This window comes from Grus americana, chromosome 3, assembly GCF_028858705.1.
Source record: "Grus americana isolate bGruAme1 chromosome 3, bGruAme1.mat, whole genome shotgun sequence".
Lineage (NCBI taxonomy): Eukaryota > Metazoa > Chordata > Aves > Gruiformes > Gruidae > Grus > Grus americana.
Genome location: NC_072854.1, coordinates 40,991,235 through 41,010,200, shown reverse-complemented (window position 1 = coordinate 41,010,200; position 18,966 = coordinate 40,991,235). Strand labels below are relative to the sequence as shown.

Below are 18,966 nucleotides of genomic sequence, written 5' to 3'. Positions count from 1 at the left end.
TTACCTTTATGACTTCCTCTGGAAATCATTTTCACGTTTAACAGACAAATGGCACCCTCCTCTCTGCGAGCTTGCTAACACACAGCTTTTTCTGGCCCTCTTAATTCTCGCTATTGAACACTACACCCCATGCTGAATGCCCCAGTGAAATCCAACACCCAGTAACACTTTGTTTTGGGGAGCTGTAGCGCAGAGGTTCAGATCTGGTAATTTCAATTCCAGGCACGGAGCAAGCCCACGTTAAGGGCTGCCTTTCTTCCAGAAGTGCCTTGTTTCAGCCAGGCACCCTTGGGATACACCACAAGTTGATGCCTACGAGGTGAAAGACCTCTTTTCTTCATCCTCCAGGCATAGTTCTGGGGACAAGAGAGAAGAGCTGACCGCATCTGAGATGTCACTACTACCATTCCTCCTGGGCCACTCCTAGTGGTTCTCAGTCCCTTCCCTAACCTATCTCAACTCACAAAATAAATAAAAAAATAACCCAGGAAAAGGAAAACAACACCCTGGGAGGACAGTGAGGCAGAGCAGCTCAGCAAAAGTCCCAGTGCTTAACTGTTGAAGATGCAGCTGTCAGTAACTTTACCGAAAGAAAGCTCTCCTACAAAAGGACTGAAAGAAGGGACCAGCTTTCTTGCTTGAAAGAAAAGACTTAATTATACCAGGCCCAATTCTTAATTTTCCAGCTTTTACAGCATATTCATCAAAATACTTTACAAAGGCACCTGCTTGTTGGATCAGCCAATTTGTATGATCAGTTGTTCCGGGTATTTTTTGCCCATTTCATGAAGAAAACAGCTACAAATTTCACACCTGTGAATAATGTCAGACAAAAAGGCACAAAAATGGTAATCTTCTCTTCTTCCTACCAGGCAGAGCAGGAACAGAGCATCCTCGTCGAGAAAACGATCAAATCAGAGCCATGAAGCCTCACACACTGAGATCCAGATCATCTCTTGGCCACCACCTCACATGATTGGTGGCAGAAATCCCAGCACCCGGACGACCGATTGATGTATGTGCAATGCAGGACCACCAGCCCTCTCTTCCTCTGGGCTCCCTGACGTCAGATCGTCAACAGTGTTCAAGGCCAGGTTGGATGGGGCTTTGGACAACCTGGTCTAGTGGAGGGTGTCCCTGCCCATGGCAGGGGGGTTGGAACCAGATCATCTCTAAGGTCCTTCCAACCCAAACCATTCTATGATTCTATGATTTTATGAACCTGCTGGCCATCAGCTCTTCTTCACATATTTTAAAAGGCCCCAAACCTGGAAGGTGCCCCAGTGTCCCCCACTGGAGTCAGAGAAGATGCTAGAGCACACACTTCCATATTGACTTCACCTGCACAGAAGCCTTGCTAGTAACACTGTCGAAACAAAACAAGTGCATCCCTGAGGAAACACTCAAGTGAGCACCTGGACACTCCAATTCTCCATTGAATTTTGATTCTTTCATACTATTTTTCTTCTGAAATCATGTAGTTAGAGGTGACAAAAATACTATTTTGCAGGTGAATTGTTGTTTACTGAAATGGCAATTAACCACATTATATGACCTTCCCTATATATAATAAAAATAGAACTGGATGAGCTTGCCAGCTATCCATCATTTAATAGTACTTGGTTGGTTACAGAAAATATGCTTCATTATTCTTAAACCATGCTCAATTAATCCAGTTTGAATAAAGAACTCTCTAGCATTTAGCTCTAGACCCTGGTAACTTCAAGCTGTGGCTCTGCATGGTGTTTTTCCACAAGAATCGGTCTGTGCTTACAGACGCGTATCAGAAATAAATTTTAATCCTAAAGTGATGTGGGAACTTGGTCCCTCCCTCCAAAGAGCTTTGTCTCTGCATGTCTTCCTCCAATAAAACTGATAGAATTCAGCAGGAATTTTGGCTGAGAAGTACAAACCTCCCCCTCTTTGTTTTTTCATTTGGAGTAAATCCCTAGAATTTAAAATTAATTTGACAGAACAAACTGAAGACTTTGTATAAAAGCAGAAGGCGTACAGGTATAAGAGAACTAAGGCATGCACGTGAATAGATTTATTTTTATGCTTCATTTGCAATGAGTTTTATCTTGGGGAGGGGAGTGGGCTCTGGGTTTCAGTTTATCTGAAAACTTGATCAATAATTCTCCACTACAAGCATGCCATCTAATTCCCATCCCAAAATTAACATCCCCTATCCTGAAAGTAGTTCTCCTTTTGTGCCTCTTCAGCTTATTGAAAGACTGCACAAGAACCTGTCTCTCTGATGGCTAAAAAATCCCTTCAAATTTCCAGTTTAAATATACGTGAGGCTAATTTATATGTGCCTGCTCCTGTGATAACCTTGTCCTTGACTTTAAATGGCTCTTTCTCCTTCCAGCCTTTGTGTGTCACCGGATTAGCAAGCCAAACTCTTGCAGAGTATGTTTATTCAGCCTTTCATAGGGAAATATGCACATGCTCTCCCTATGCAGCTAGCTGGCTGGGTGAGGGCCAGATGCAAACTGGATGCTGTGTAGACCTGGATAGGACATTACTCAGCCTGAACTGATGGCCTTTGATGAGGGCAGCAGCTTGGTCTCATGCCTCATGGTTCACATTGAGCTCACCTTTATCTGGCTAATAGCATGGGAGGAATTAAGTGCCTGAGCACCTCCAAAATACTCCATGTGTGTAGCCTCGGTTGCTCTGAGAGCCTCTCTGCTCCTCTGTGCAGACTCCTCCACAGTCTTGCTGAACTGACTTCATCTCTTCTGAGCCGGGCTTGTCACTGGGCTACCCAAGTACCTCGTCTGTGCTGCCTGCTGATGTGCCACGATGCATCCAGAATGAAAAGAGGCACAGATTTTGTGATCCCCCCTCCCTGGGCTCCATGGGGATGACCCACAACCTCTAGGAAAGAACAGCTACAATCCCGTAGTACCAGGTCAGCTACAGGGATGGACTCACAGCTCACTGGCTTTTCCAACAGAAACACCAACACTCTGCACCTGGGCACAGTTTTGCCACCAAATGAGCTTTGCTTTGATTTTCCATGCAAGGGTTGAACAACAAAGCAAGTGCAAGAAGCAGGAAGCCACATATATCGTATAGGAAAGAAAAACTTGTTAACTCTAGCAAATCTGCATTTTATCAAATTAACCTGATTTTGTGTTTGACAGATCTACACAATTTGCTTCTTATTGCAATTAACTGAAGGCCTTGATAACTGCATAATAAACAATCTTAACAACAAGAAAGTGTCAATTTTACATTTGAATCATGGATTATGGCAACTAATTCCATGGAACAGTTAAATCCGTGGCATGATTATTCTGGTAACTATTACAAAGGACACCACATTTTATGTTCAAACAGTGTGGAAGCTGGATTTGAAATTACATTAATGCACAGATTTATACAAAGCACAGCATCCTCTCAATCATTTATATATTTTCAGGCAGGTCCCTCAGCAGTCTCAAAACTCATGATCTTAAAAAATAAAACCAAAAACCGAACAACCACAAAACCCTGAGCTACCATTCCAACATCTGTAAGTCAGTATTCCCTGATCTATTATTACCTTTAATAGCTGTTCATCAGCTACAGAGCTGCTTGGACAACAGAGCCAAACACGCATGGATCCCTTTATGTTTGTTACATCTGTACTTTGTATCTACCAACCAGAGGCCACTTAGTTTTGGCAAAAAAAAACCCCTTACAAACACTGGTTGTTCTTGGATCACTCCAGCTTTCAAAATAAATACTATCTACAACTCAAACACTGCAAAGGGATTGAAAACAACTGTCACTGACAGATAAAAAGAGGAAAAGGCAGATTACTTATCAAATGTACTCACATTTGCTTTCTATCTGTAAATATTAGCTCCCATATATATATAGTGTTCAAAACCAATATGGAAATATAAATAAAACTAGACACGATGGAGAACAATAGCTCATCAAAACAGGACATCCCAAATTTTATGTTACAGCTCTAAAGATCTAACTTACCCAATTCTTTTTAAGCGTTTTTGCTGATCAAACCTTCTCTGCAACAGCCACTTCTAGCTCATCACTTATATGCCAGTATTATTTATAACATGTTGAGAGTTAGGAAAAGGTGAATATCAGTTCGAACTCTCTTAGTATCTAAGCAGAAATCCTTCAATGCTGACTTTATCTCAAAGGTACGGGGAACACAGTTTGCAACCTCCAAGTTTGGAACTGACTGGGGACTACACAGCACGAATCAATGAAGATGTCGGGTATAAGTGAGGCTGCTGTACCAAGAGATTTCAGCAGCAAGAAACGCTTTCTGCGTACCTTTACCCTACCGCAACAGGTGGTTTTCCCCCATCCCCTCACCCAGAAAGATGGGCGCTCTAAACCGCCCTCCCTCGACAGTGATGAATCGCTCTATTCATCAGTTCGTACAGTGTTCAAAAGTCAATGCACGCTTTGAAAAATGTCGCTGTGTTTCTAAGGACTCAGCGTTCATCACAGCTGCGTCCGCTGGGAAGTGTATAAACACAAGGCATGCACTATATTGTAAATTCACATGCGCTATTAAGTATAAACTTGAAGGAAATCTAAACACTAACCTCAGTCACATTCAGAACGGTAAAGCTATGAGGGCATTTTCACAGACAATGGTCTAGGAGTTATGTTAGTTCCCAGGGATTTCGCAAAGCGTTTTTCTCTTGTTACCTTGGTAACCGCTACCTTGGCACCCTTGTTGATAAGCTGCACCACATTCTCCACTTGGCCTTTGTAGGCGGCTACTAGCAGGCGTTCTGAAAGCACGGCGACCACATCCTGCTGGCTCATGAATTAGGAGAGAAAGGTTTTCAGGTTTCTTCAGTCCAAAAACAAAGGCTTGGGATCGGTTCAAGCAGCATGCAGGCAGGCGAGGAAAGACCCCAGCTCCCTAGACGGTGACGTTATTGCTATGCCATCCTCTGGACCTGTGGATCAGAAAACAACACTGCCGTCAGCAAGGTTTCAGAGACGGAAGCACTGCAGCAGCTCCTCCCTGAGTGTTTGTCTTTGCATCGCTTTGGGAGGGGGTCACAAAAAACCCTCGGAGCCTCCTGAAGACATTGCACTTGTGTTGCAGTGCAGAGGGATGCAGACAGCAGCACATTTTCAGCATGCCCTCATTCCCCTACTTTGGGACAAAAATCCTTCAACTTTCCGAAAGCGTAACTCTTTTGGCCTAACCTGTATTTCTGTGGCCCCCTGTCATTCTCTCCTTCCCCCTAGGTCTCCCAGACTTTAATTGGCCAAGGATGGGTTAACTACCTCCACTGCTAACAGCAGCTCTGCCTGTGTTGGCCAAGGGAACAAGAATAGGTTATAGTTACTGGCTGCGGATATAAATACACAAACCACTGCCCTGGAAGGATTGAGTGCAGTCAGCAATTACAGGCAGCTGACTGTTCCCTCATGAGCATAAAATGCTTCACAGCCTCCCCCGAACCATCTCAAGGACACCTTTGGGAGGGATCACAACCTGCAGTTGGGAAACACTCATCTTTGCTGTCAGCTAGAAATTATGTTCCCTCCGCGGTGCTGACATCACACTACGTCGACCCCAGAAACAATTCAGATTTAGGACTCATCATGCAGACTTGTGAGCATGTTCTTCTTCCCCAGCTCCACTGACCCATCCACTGAGCCATCAGAGCTGGATAGACATTTCTGACATAATTCCAGAAAATGTACCTGTAGAACACTTTGAGCTGTAGCATCCAGAACCTGCCCAGTTTAGGAGGATTTCAGCTTTACCTGTGCTTTTCACACTTTGGTATTTAATTGTTTCAGTACAGGAAAAATACCTTCAAGAGAGCCAGTGTGTATACAGATGATTCATCTTTCTTTCTCTCTTGAAATATCACTGCACTGCTCCTTATCAGCTACCAGTATCACCGGCTTTGCATAGTCTAAGGGTAATTGGTACAGGGACTAGATGATCCTGGAGATTGATAGTGGAATACAATGCCTTTCACCCTGATGTTATCCCTTTGAATCCATCTCAAAAGAGCAATAACTAAAAGCTATTACTGCTTAATGGCTTTGCTGCCCCCCTAAATTGATTTGTTTGTCTCAGTTTAGCTGATAGTACAAAACCCTCCCCATCATAATCCCACCACTCAAAGTACTGACATTTTTGCTAACAGCTTCAGCAGGGAGATCATTACCAGATCAGCGGAAAGATTTAATTTCCATCCTCATACCAGGAAGACACTCCCAGCAACAAGGAGAAAATGCATGGGTGGTTGTGGCACACGAACTCCCCGTCTTCTAAATAATGGGGCAAGACCTTTTAATGAACATCACTCCAATGTTACAAGATCATACCATGTTGTGGTTTAACCCCAGCCAGCAACTAACGCAGCACACAGCTGCTCGCTCACTTCCCCACCCCTGGTGGGATGGGGGAGAGAATTAGAAGGGTAAAAGTGAGAAAACTCATAGGTGGAGATAAGAACAGTTTAATAATTTAAATAAAATAAAATAATACTACTACTAAATTGTAATGAAAAGGAAAATAACAAAAAGAGAAATAAACAAACCCAAAGAAAAACAAGTGATACAAATGAAAAACAATTCCTCACAACCCGCTGACCGATGTCCAGCCAGTCCCCGAGCAGTGATTGCCACCCCCCAGCCAAATCCCCCCAGTTTATATACCCGGCATGATGTCATATGGTATGGAATATCCCTTTGGACGGTTTGGGTCAGCTGTCCTGGCTGCGTCCCCTCCCAGCTTCTTGTGCACTGCCAGCCTTCTCGCTGGCAGGGCATGAAAAGCTGAAAAGTCCTTGACTTAGTGTAAGCACTACTTAGCAACAACTAAAACATCAGTGTGTTATCAACATTATTCTCATCCTAAATCCAAAACACAGCACTATACCAGCTACTGTGAAGAAAATTAACTCTATCCCAGCCAAAACCAGGACAATCCACCAGTATAACTCTGCAACAAAAAGATGCTGTAGCCTTGTTTATTTGAATGGTTAACAGGGTATTGTGATCCTCTGTGTCACCAAAGTGGTCTCCAAAGTCATAGAATCACAGACTGGTTTGGACTGGAAGGGACCTTAAAGATCATCTAGTTCCAACCCCCCTGCCATGGGCAGGGACACCCTCCACTGGACCAGGTTGCCCAAAGCCCCATCCAACCTGGCCTTGAACACTTCCAGGGAACATCCACAGCTTCTCTGGGCAACCTGTTCCAGTGCCTCACCACCCTCCCTGGACCCTGCAGGATCACTGATCTACGCTAAATGTTTTTGATCACGTATATTAAAACACTTTGCTTAATTTGTAGTAGTAGATGATACCAGCAGAATTTAATTTGCACTCCTATGGTAATTTGTATTAATGAATCTTAAAACACTGTAGGAGTATTAATTCTTATAATACCTTGTGAGGTGAATAATATGCTCAAGAATATTACATGCATTTTAGAAAAAGACCCTTTAAAGCACAGGGAAGTTACTGGTTTCTCCAAGGTTAATAGAAAAGTTACATCAAAGCCAGGAAATAACTCCAGATAATTGACTCTTGATTTCTTAGTATAAGCATTAGGTAACACTATTTCCAGGTAAAAGATTCAGGTTAGCCTTTGCTCACCTTTCTCCTGCTTTCTAAGTGCAACCATGTTTGGAGTAACATGGAAATAGCTGCACATTTATTCAGAGAAACAAGACAAAAACTTTCTGGGCCTCAAAGTCAGCGCAACAAGGGACAACAGAGAAGTGGTGTTGTACCCTGTGCCACTGGGCCAGTCTCACCCACACCCTCAGTGTGAAGCACACAGTTTGGACACCCCGGTAGCATGGAAAAGATGGAAGTAAGAAGAAAAAACCCCTCGTGTCGTTCACCAGCACTGCACACATTGTACCCTGCCCCTCCAGCACCGTGATGTGCCCAGTATAGTACAAACCACGTAAAAAAACCGAGAAATACAGATGGCCTACACTTAATAATTTGATCTGTGAAAAGCAACACAAGCGTCAATCTCACCTCCCTAAGCATTTGCTTTCTGGTGACTCATACCGAAGCAAGCTGAAACCCCCAAGCCTGGCTCCCCTGCTCCCAGCGCCTCCCTGATGCTCCCATCACATCCCAGAGCAGCTTCTCCACAACCAGGAGTGCTTCCTACTCCTTCCCTCCGTGACCGGCACACAGTGCAGGGCAAGCCTTACAACAGGGATCTTTCACTGTGAGCTTTTCAGGCAGCGAGGTGGTTTGTTTCGGTGCCAGCCCTTGCCTGTGCAGTGGTGGTTTCCAGGTGACTTGTACCATCACTTGTTTGTCCTCATCCTTACACCTAACCTGGCTGCCCATACACTAACAATCAGCTCTGTGCACCTGAAAACATCTGTTGTCAGACCCTGTGTGGTTTTCTTATCCCTTAAATTAAAAAAAAAAAAGAAAGCAGTTGCATCACTGACATGGAGAGGTTTTCATATTCGCTGCAAAAAGCCCAATGTAAGCACTTTCCTGACATGCTGACATTTCTGAGCAAATTCAGAGACAGAGTAGATGCTTGTTACGTCTTAGCCACACACACTAATACACCAAATTACTCGCAACAGTGATTAGTTTAGGGAAAAGGCCAGTTAACAGGTATGTACCTGCACAAGGTAAATGCTGGAAATCATACTCACTTCCTAGTTTGATTTTTCCCCCCCTCTCTCACTGCCTTCCCATTACTGCAGTACGTGTGTCCGGAGATCACGAGCCTCCTCGGCCTGCCATGCCCTGCCACGCTGGAGTGATGGACCGCAATGGCCCCACTGTTACCATGTAATCTGCCTTCTTGCCTCTTCCACTGATTGTATCATGTATAAAAGCACAGCAAGAAGTTGACTCAGCTATTGGTCTTTTACAGATGTCTCCTACACTGTCCAAGTCTCCAGCAGCCGTCGGTCCCTTTCCCAGAGGGCAGTCACGTCACAAGCCCAGCTCCTGCTCCTGGCTGTTTTGCAGACAGGTGCTCACACAACAGGTCACATTCCCCACACCGGCTGCTTTACGTCTTCTCAGTTGGGATTATTTGCGACTCAGAAAAACGTGTCCGACTAGGACAGAAGCCCGGAGCAACTTTCCTTTTCTCCTGAGCTGACAGGAAAAGGCGATGGGTGACCAGTGGCAGTGGGAGGGGGAACAACGTCCTCGTTCCCCTCCCAACGGACCCTTCCCCAGCAACCCCACCGTGGCACAGCCAGTGGGACTTAGCAACCTCACCAGAGCAGGGAGGCATCACTCCCCATCGGCTTTAACTCTTTATGCACCTCAGACCCCCAGAGTATCTTTCCTTGAACACGTCTGCACCCGCAGCAGGAGGAGGAAGGTACCAGATGCCCAAGGACTACAATTAAAAGCTTGACCACCCCTTTCACACCCAGATGGTGCAAAATGAACCTGAAAACACGATTACAGGCGCTGTATTGCATCCCTGCTGCCAGCACCTCCTGCCCAGAATTAAATCCCTCATTATCACCCCCCAAATCCAGGAGCTTGAGGCAAGCACAGAGCACGGGAATATTCAAACCTTCTGCCTTCAAAACAAAAAAAAAAAAAAAGGATTTTGCTTTAACATATTTTTCAATAAGAAACAGCCATGTCTGTGTTTCTCTGTTTAAGATCAGATTACTTACCTGGGGCAGGTTGGGAAAGCAACACCTACTTGCCCTGCCTCTCTGGGGAAGCCTGCCAGGTGTGATGCCCACAGGTTCAGCTGCTCTGCTGCGGGGCAATCCCTTCTGAGGATAACCTGCTCACCCCATCTGCGGAGCGTGGAAAAGGACAGGTCGACTGTGGATTATTTCCGACCGGCAGCAGCGAGGCACCGTCCCCAGACACTGAAGTCCAGCCACATCCCCACAGATGATGCCCGTAGCTCACACTGCCCTACGGATGCTATAGGAGATGTTTGGCCGGGAACGGCACAGCACGAAAAGCTCACAGCTCCTGCCTCTCTCCCGTGCAACTGGCAAAGCAGGCGAAAAACGCTCTATGCACCTTCCCCCTCCCCAGCTCCCTCCCCTCCAAACTGCTGCCAGGCTGCTCCAGCGTCTGTATCGCCTAGATGTCCGTAACAAAAAAAGTATAGGAATGATGATTTTTGTAAGCCAAAGGAAAGTCCAGGACACATCAAACATTACTGATACTGAAAGGCTAGGCAATGACCTCTCCTAAATTCAAAGTAAGGGTAAAAAACCCAGCTTCCTCTCTGAGGGAAGTGAAAAAAGCTGAAAACTCTGAAAGATTTAAGAGACATGAGCTAATCAACTTTATAAAGTCCCCTGTGCTAAATGGAAAGGATGCAATGCCAGAGCACAGGTCGCTTTCTGTACAACCACCAAGTTAAAGTAGTATCTGAATAAAAGAATGCTTATGCTTACATAGCTAACAAAAAGTTTCCATGTGTAGTAAGGTACAAGATGAAAGGGAGAAAAAAAAAAAAAAGAAAAAGGGATCCCCCCCCTTTGCTGTAAGGGACCCCAAAAACTCTCAGCACGTGGTAGCTTCATTTTATGCAACATAAATAATGGAATAAAATTATTCTAAATTATTGTAGAATAGCTCAGTATAAGATAAGGAGTTTGACCATTTTGTAATGGGGGTGTACATAATAGCTACTATTTTATAATCATAAAAATCTTTCTACGAAAACTTCCTGTGTTTAAATACTGCCTATCTCTGCTTTGCTTTGCTCTCAGAGCAAAATGAGTTTCTTTGCTTAGTAGTACATAGCAGGATATTAAAATGTATAAAATTATCTTCTTCTGGTCCACCCTCTTTGCAAAGCACTTTGTCATATTTAAAATATGACATAAACACGAAGATTGTACTCACTTTAGAATAACAGCATTATTCAGCAGAGTGTATTATTGCATTAAAAAGAATTTCATGGAATCGAACCCATTTTATCATTTACTGCAGGATGCAGATATATCTGCCATTTCTCTCAAGTGACTTTAAGAGGGTTTTTTTCAAGACCTAAGGCACTGCTTTCCTTTAAGTGATTTTTCTCCAGCTCCCTCATGGATCCAGTATAAACTACTCCAGAAAAATGTACGTCTTTTGCTAAAGGGAGGACTCTGCCTCTCACCCCTTCCCACCCCAAAAGACAGATAAAACCAGCCAAAGGTGTCATTATGAAAACCACACTGGCAGCAGCCATTATCTGGAAAACAGCAAAGCCCCACCCAGTCAAGAACAACATGCTTTTGATTCATACTTTTCTGTACAATGACACCAATACTATCTTTGAAGCTAGATTTTATATCGATCAACATTTCGAACTGGACACCTACATAAAAGTCTGATAGCTTATATGTTGGTCTCTTCTTTTTTTCCTATTGTTTTCATTGCATATTTTATCATACCAAGTAAAATTATTCGGTTTTCATATGGACAGTGGTGTGATTCATCACCCTATGTATCAGCACAGTCTGGGACATGTGAAAGCATTTTCTGGGCCTTTTTTTTTTCCCCACTTGTTGCTATTAATTACTTCAACAATGACTATTTAGCAGCCTGCCAGGGAGCATCTGCATGACAGCTGCTCATCATGCTTCCCACCACAACCAGACCGGACTGATTGATGTCACTGCCCCACTGCAGCTGGTGGCCACCTGCGGCCAGACCAACAGCCAACCCCACGGGCGGCGAATGTGGGGAGACAGCGACCGCAGCTCCCCCAACTGCTTCATCGAGCACAGCTCCGTCGCCTCACATCAACTATCGGCTTCACTGAACGTAAACCCGCAGCTGTGCGGCAGCTCTTGGGTGATGCCTTGTTACCACCAAACCCAACCTCCAAAGTTGCACCTGCCAAACAGAACACTTTTGGAGAGAAGTACAGACACACGGAGACCAACGATGAAGACCAAAGAGGCAGTTTCAAGTCATCAGTGAGACATCACTAATCTCCTCATACAAAGACAACTGTTTTTCTTCCCCTCCTGCTTATCTCTTTGCCATGTAGCCCTGACCCCTCTTATTCATTACGCAGGTTATATATTTACCACTTTCCATATAGCGTGATTTATTTTTTTATTCGGCTTATCTCATTGAAGTTTCACAACTTTATTACGCTCCCCGCCCTCTCTTTCAACACCTGCGTGCACACACGTCAAAACCATTCAGCACAAGCGAGCTCAACTCTCAGCAAGCCCTCATCAGTTGAGCACTATTTACATGACAAAACAATACCTATTGTTTGACAGGGGACAGTGCCTGTGTGCAAACACACATGCATGAGATGTCTCGGTCCCATTTGCATAAAACCAGTTAGGAGGTCTTTCCAGCTCACTGCTGTTTAACAGAAGTGCTGAAGCCCAACCTTGGGAATGAAGCAGGCACGCGGCTGCGCTCGTGGGAGAGCGGGGTTTTACGTTACGCTCACGCACAGCAGGGCTTCTGGATGGGAGAACCGTCCCTCACCACCATCCTCTGCGCAGGAGCCACCTGCCAATCAACTAAAAGGCCATACAGATCCCACCCAAGCTGACTGCAGAACCTCACTGGGAGCAGAAGGTGCCAAAATCCTTTCCATAACAAACTGCCTTTCCTCCTCCGCTGCTCCTCCCTCCTTTCTTACTCCCAAGGGCACGTCCTCCGCTGCTAGGAAAGGCCTTCCGACCTCCGTGCTCCACCTCCGTACTGGAAAGATGGTTTTAGAGTCACTGCTTTTCCAATTACCTATAGCACAGGCAGTACCTGCCATTCAGTTTGGGGACCCTGCTGCCGGTGTGTTGGTGTGGCAGCACAGAGGTTTCTTCCTCCTTCTCCTTGCGTTTGCTCCGAACCCTCCTCCCTGCCAGCACAAGGAACCCCTTGCTTTCCCAGGCAGCATATAATGGCAACTCAGATAAACATTGTAAAAGACACACTGGAAAACGTCAAGAAAAAATTAATTCCTATGTTTATAGAGTTTTTTTTCAAGGCCAGAAAACACTGCTACGATAATCTAGTGCCAGCCGGCACCAAGCCACAAACTTCTATTTGAGCTAGATCTTATCTTTTATAAACAGGAGTAAAGATGTGTAGCCAGGCAGCAATCAGAGAATGCTCCGACTGACAGAGCAGGGAAGAAGAAAACACACATTTACCAGCTTTGAAATATTTTCCAGCTGACAAAAGAGCATTGGAGATGTTCTTCCTCTTCAAGAAAAACACAGCGTAGGAGCTGCCAGCAGCAATGACAGTTTCCCCTGTACCATCACAGCTGATATCTTGGGAGAGCATGGGAAGATGCAGTGAGGTAGCTGGACCGGTGCCCCCCAGTTCAGCACTGAATCACAGAGACACCACGAGTACCTGAGACGTTATGGTATTAGCACAATATTCCTCAGCATCACTAGGTATCTGGCACAAGTGCAGGAGTCTGGCAGGCGGTGCGTCAATTAAAAGCTTAATGAGTCTCAAGCTGAAAGTCAGTGGATGAAATCTTAGTGATGCAGTGGCCAGGGAGGGAGAGAGACGTATTCAGACCAACATGAGTGGAAATGCTGAGTATGTCCACTGTGCCCCGGTTATGGTGCACGCTACTACCGTTGAGAGAAGGCAATTTTTCTAGTTGCATCCCATCATGGGGTACTGCAACAGCAAGAGGAAGCACAAATATCCAGGGATCTGGCACACCCTGGAAAATGGGCAAGTGAGAGAAACCAAGCACAGCAGGGAAGCAAACACAGAGGTCGCACACCACTGCATGGGTGCGGTATCGCCCTGCCAGCCAGCACAGCTGGGACGGCAATTCTCACCTCCTAAACCCAGGCACTGATCCCCAGCCACTGTTGAGAAACTGGCTGTAACATCCAAGCAAAACCATTATTGATTGGCTACAACTAGCTGCACCTGATTCACACAGGGAACTGCTTTAGGGAAGGTCCCAAACCTGCTGAGCCTACCAGAGGGCTCCCTCTGGCCTCAACAGGCTTTAGAAGAGCCCTGAACACGGTCTCCAAATACTGGGACGCAACTTAAAAGCATCTCTGAGGAAATCCTAGTAAGGAGAGAGCCCAGCCTTTAGTGACTACAAAGCCTGCTGAAAAAGTGTGGGTTTAGGGACTTTCTCCTGTCCATGAGTTTGGGTCAGAGGTAGCAAAGACTCTCTGATGTTGTGCATGAAGCCTCCATGCTGCACATGTCTCATGGTGCTCAGTGTTTCAGGTTACGTGGCAGCAGGTGAAGGGGACAAAGCTTTTGTCATCAGACCACAGGATAGATTCTGCACCAGGTTAGGTCAGCTACCAAAGCTGCTGTTTCATGGCTGCGCAGGATCCTACGTGACACCCACAGAAAGTCTCTACTCCATTTCTAGTGCAAAGGTTTTCCATAAATGACAAAAAAATTGCAACACGTATTAAAGGATACGTTTGTCAGCAGTCTCAGCAAATACACTGGACTTCCACATCATTTCTTACATGTGGAGGTATATAATGGTACAGAAACAAGGGCAATAAACAGAGATTTCAATACTGTCAGTGTTGTACCCCAGAAAATTACTACACTCACTTCTTTTCCCCACAAAATTAGCCATTTTATCAAAATGACCCCTAATCTTTTTCTAATATATTAACAAATATAATGAAGCATGGAAGATCACTGCCCATAGATGGGGATCCCTGTTCTTTCATTTCCTTCATTGCTTTCTATTCTAGATAAAACACACTGAAGTTATTTTGTCCCTTCCTTCTAGATCATGTTTTCCAGCTCTTTGCTTGTTCATTCTCTGCTACATTTCTTTTGAGGCTTGGTACTCAAAACCACACAACATATTTGCAGAGGACTCTTGATATGAGCAGCCCTAAAGGGGAGAAATACTGAACAGAAGATGTCTGCTGAAATACTGACAGAGAAAATTCCTGCCAGCCTGGGAACCAGCAGCAGCCTTGAGAAGCGCAGCCGGCATCTTTGCTGTGCAGCTGGGTACCTAGAAACCAGAGGCATCCTGAGATACCAGCGATAAAGCACGAAAACAAGGGACTGTAACAGCAACTCACTATCTGAAAAGGTGAAAAATAGTCTGGAAAAAGGGGAAAACATCCTGAGAAAGTAAGTATCAGTAACTGGCATTGGCTGTTCTAACTCTAAGAACAGGAAAACAGTCTGGAAAATAAAAATTGCTCTGAAAGAACAAAAAAGCATCATCTGTTGGCCATCCCAGGTGAAAAATAGAAATTAACAGCAGCTGTTGGTTGCCTGAAAGGGTGGTGTCCTACACCCTCTTAAATCTCTATGATATAAAAAGGACTTAATTTTTAACCAAAATAGAGCTTTTCTCTCTGAGAACTTTCTGTGCTGTGTGCACTTTTTAATTCCCTAAACAGGTTGAGCTTCCTGTATGAACTTTCTATAAGATCTCCTAGACAAGCTCTTGGACCCTCGATGGGGATGCCCGGCTGACTCCCAAGTCCGTGACAAGGACCACCTTTGAAGTGAGACTCTGCCTATTACTTTATTAGTCCTCCCCTGGCCCCACTTCTGGGGTCAGTTTGGTTTGTTCTCCCACTTCTGGGATGGTTTGGTCCCCTTCTGGGACTGGTTTGATGCACTTGGTATCAGTAATATGATGAACATACATATATCTATGATTCTATATATACATGTAAGTAATCTACCATAAGTATATCTGCTGTTATATTATGAATAAGTTTACTAGGGAAGAGTTTGTAGTAACCTGTAATATTAAATATATACTTGTTGCTACTATTATTGATTGCTGCTGTTATTGTTTGCTGTTAATAATTTGTAATTGCTTTATATATATATTTGCTGTATTGATCACATAAATTTTGTGTTATTTTTGGTAACCTTAATAGAGAGAGAAGTTTAGAGGATGAAGCCTCTGTGTTCTTGTGTATTACAGAATCCCTGCAAACCCATGGTCATGATCTCCTTACTCTGCAGGCCAGGTAACCCTTCAGGTCACGACAACTCCCCAGTTAATAATTCCCCCTGGTCTCCTCCACAGCTCCATTTCTGCATCCCAGAGCCCCGGAGCCAGGCTTGCCTTTCCCTGCAACTGCATCAGACAGATCAAATCCACTTCCCAGCCCACTCCAAACTCTCAGATCTGTTTCTGCAGCCTAATCGGTCGTTCCCTGCCTTGTAGGAAGCGGAGATCGATTCTCACAGCTGAGCGAGCGTACTGCTTGGCACTCGCCTCTGCAGAGTTTAATCCTCTTGATTTTGGACCCAGTGCTGCCAAATCCCTGCAGATTACTGCTCCTGAAGCTTCTGTATCTCCTCCCCACTCCACCCTCCCGCAGTGCTTACAGGTTCTTTCTGTTCCACCACCCCATTTGTGAACTAAGGATTAAACACCGTTTCTACTTTTCTGAAGCAGAGCGCCAAGAAAAACACATTTAAGTGAGCGTGAGGAGCCCAATGGCCTTATTTTAACACCCATTTCTGTGTAGTTACACAAGGACGGACAGAAGCAGTAATAACTTGCAAAGCCAAAACCCACAAACATTTCAAGCAGCAACAGAGAGAGTATCTACTTAGAAACCCTTTTTTATTGTGTTAAAGGAGTGTTACATCATATTGTACAACATGCTGCAGTCCTGTCAGGACTAAAGCAATTACTTTCATTAGTAGCACGCCATAGCTGCTAATCAATCTGAAATATCTAGATAACACAAATCCTTGTGAAAAACAAGTCTGGGTGATAAAAAAACACTTTAAAAATAAATAATGCATTTTGGAAAGGGTTATATGCATCAGATTCTTTTTTGCTGCTTTACTGTATGGTGCTATTAACTCTAAGTTCTTTTAATGCTGATAGTATGGATGATCTTTTTTCCATGTTGGCTTGCAAGGGCAATAGAAGACAGCTGTGCAGGGATTCCCTCAATGGAAAATCTCTGGCAAGATGAGAAGTTGCACTGGTGGGAGCATGTTAGTGAAAAAGGCTTAATGGGGGAAAAGACCCTCCTTCGATACTGACAATAGTTCTTCCCTGACAACTCGCGTACAGGCTTGGATCAGAGGTCTCCATCATGGAAGCTGAGGACAGCAAGACCGAAGTGCTGCAAAGGAACGAAGCCTACTGAGCTTTCGCACTACTCCCTCCTCCTCCTCCCAAAACGAACTTGTAGTACAGTTTAATTTTTTTCCTGTTTAAACAAATTCAAGGGGTGCTTTCTTATGAGTTACAAAGGTGCATCTTCCATAGGTAGCGACTGGCTACCACAAACCTTTTTAATCCACATCTTCACAAATGACAGCTTCCTATCCACCTCTGTAGCTCACAAGGCATCAGAGTATAACTAGGAGGTCTGCTCCCCATACTGCAGTGACCCCTGAGACACAAGGCTTCCAGTCTGGGTCCCTGGGCAGGTACTTCTCAGTGGCAGGTATCACCCCCTCCCAAGTTACCATCTGAAGCAAGCTCTCTAACTTACCATGGGAAAACCTTCCTCTGCCAGGGAAGGAGCCTGCGGTGCTCTGCATATTTGCAGACACCAATAAATGTATTTGTGTTGTGGGAGAAGAGAGAATTTTATCTTAGTGTAGATGTCATCCTGCCTATCGCCATATACAGTGCCCCTGATTTTAATGATCGCGTTAGCAGGCAGTAAAATGAACACTGAGTATCTTCAGGGTTTGGCCCCTTCATGTACAACATCCATCAAGGCCGTATATACAGAACAAATGGTGAAGGATATGCAAGTACCACTTGCTTCATAAATCTATTTGCAAGTTGTGAAAAATCAGTCACTATGGGCTAAATATATTTTCCTCAGTGAGGATCATAAATCGATTCAGAAGCTTTCTGCAGATGTCTTGATTTCTCATCCAGTTGGTACACCTGAAGGGGCTGCACTGGAGAAGGCTGACATTACTGCTTCGAATGGTTGGGCATTTTCTTGAATGGGTCCAGAAAACTGCATAATTATCACTATCTTTTAAAAATACCACGACTACCACACTATGAACCACCTTCTGAATCTCTACGCTTGTCTAGTAGCAGAATTTCAGTATTATACAGATGAAGACTTTCACCACCAAGAGGAAAAACATTTTTAAAACAGCTTAATTGCACAATTAATACTTCACTGCTGATGCCAGTGAGTACTGTGCTATTCCTGTTGCAGTAAATGTAATAGATCTAACGTATTTGCTCTGCTTCACTGATAATTAGTGTAAGTAGGGCCATTAGAAATTTATGAATCAGGTGCCCTGATTGCATATATGATCTATCAAAGGCAGTTTAAACTGACTTCACCATCTGAACCAACATCGTAAGACAAAAGTGTCATCGGGGTAATTTTTCCTAAGTATCCAGCCGCATTTTCAGTGTTTTCTGGGGGCTGTTACTGAGCAGATGTTTAGTACCCTTGCCAGGAGCCCCGTGCAACCTTGTGAGAATTCCCGAGAAGGTTGGCAACAGTTTGTGAGGGACAAACAGCCAGTTCTGCCTAACTCACAGAATCACAGACTGACTGAGGTTGGCAGGGATCTCTGGATCAAGCAGGACCCACCTAGAGATGGTTGCCCAGGACCATACCCAGACAGCTTTTGAATATCTCCAAGGACGGAGCTTCCACAACCTCCCTGGGCAACCTTTGCCAGTGCTCGGTCACCCTCACAGTGAAAAGTTGCTTCCTGATGTTCTGAGGGAACCTCCTGTGTTTCAGTCTGTGCCCACTGCTTGTGGTCCTGTCACCAGGCACCACCGAAAAGAGCCTGGCTCTGTCCTCTTCAGGTATTTCTGTACACTGATGAGATCCCCCCCAAGCCTTCTCTTATTCAGGCTGAACAGTCCCAGCTCTCTCAGCCTTTGCTCATAAGGGAGATGATCCAGGCCCTTCATGGCCCTTCGCTGGAAAATTTATTAAGCTATTGTCACCTGAACCCATTGAAATTGAACCACGTGTTTAATACTGGACACATGCTCATTGGGTGAAGGTTTACATAAGAAGAGGAAATTACGTCTTCATCTACAGAACGAGAAAGTCT

General features: G+C 44.7%; 1 protein-coding gene across 12 annotated transcripts in view; it reads right to left on the bottom strand.

The window, feature by feature from the left end:
* The window catches only part of ANKRD6 (ankyrin repeat domain 6), a 116,023-nt gene that overhangs the window by 31,569 nt on the left and 65,488 nt on the right, over positions 1-18,966 (bottom strand). For 6 of the 12 annotated variants that reach the window (XM_054819912.1, XM_054819914.1, XM_054819920.1 and 3 more), the window contains exon 4: positions 4,681-4,937. In XM_054819912.1, coding sequence (XP_054675887.1) covers positions 4,681-4,800 — 120 coding nt within the window. In that variant the 5' untranslated portion in view covers positions 4,801-4,937. Of the gene's footprint in view, positions 1-3,984; positions 4,184-4,680; positions 4,938-18,966 lie in introns of those variants that run through there. The other 6 variants (XM_054819909.1, XM_054819918.1, XM_054819911.1 and 3 more) reach the window with 2 other exon arrangements.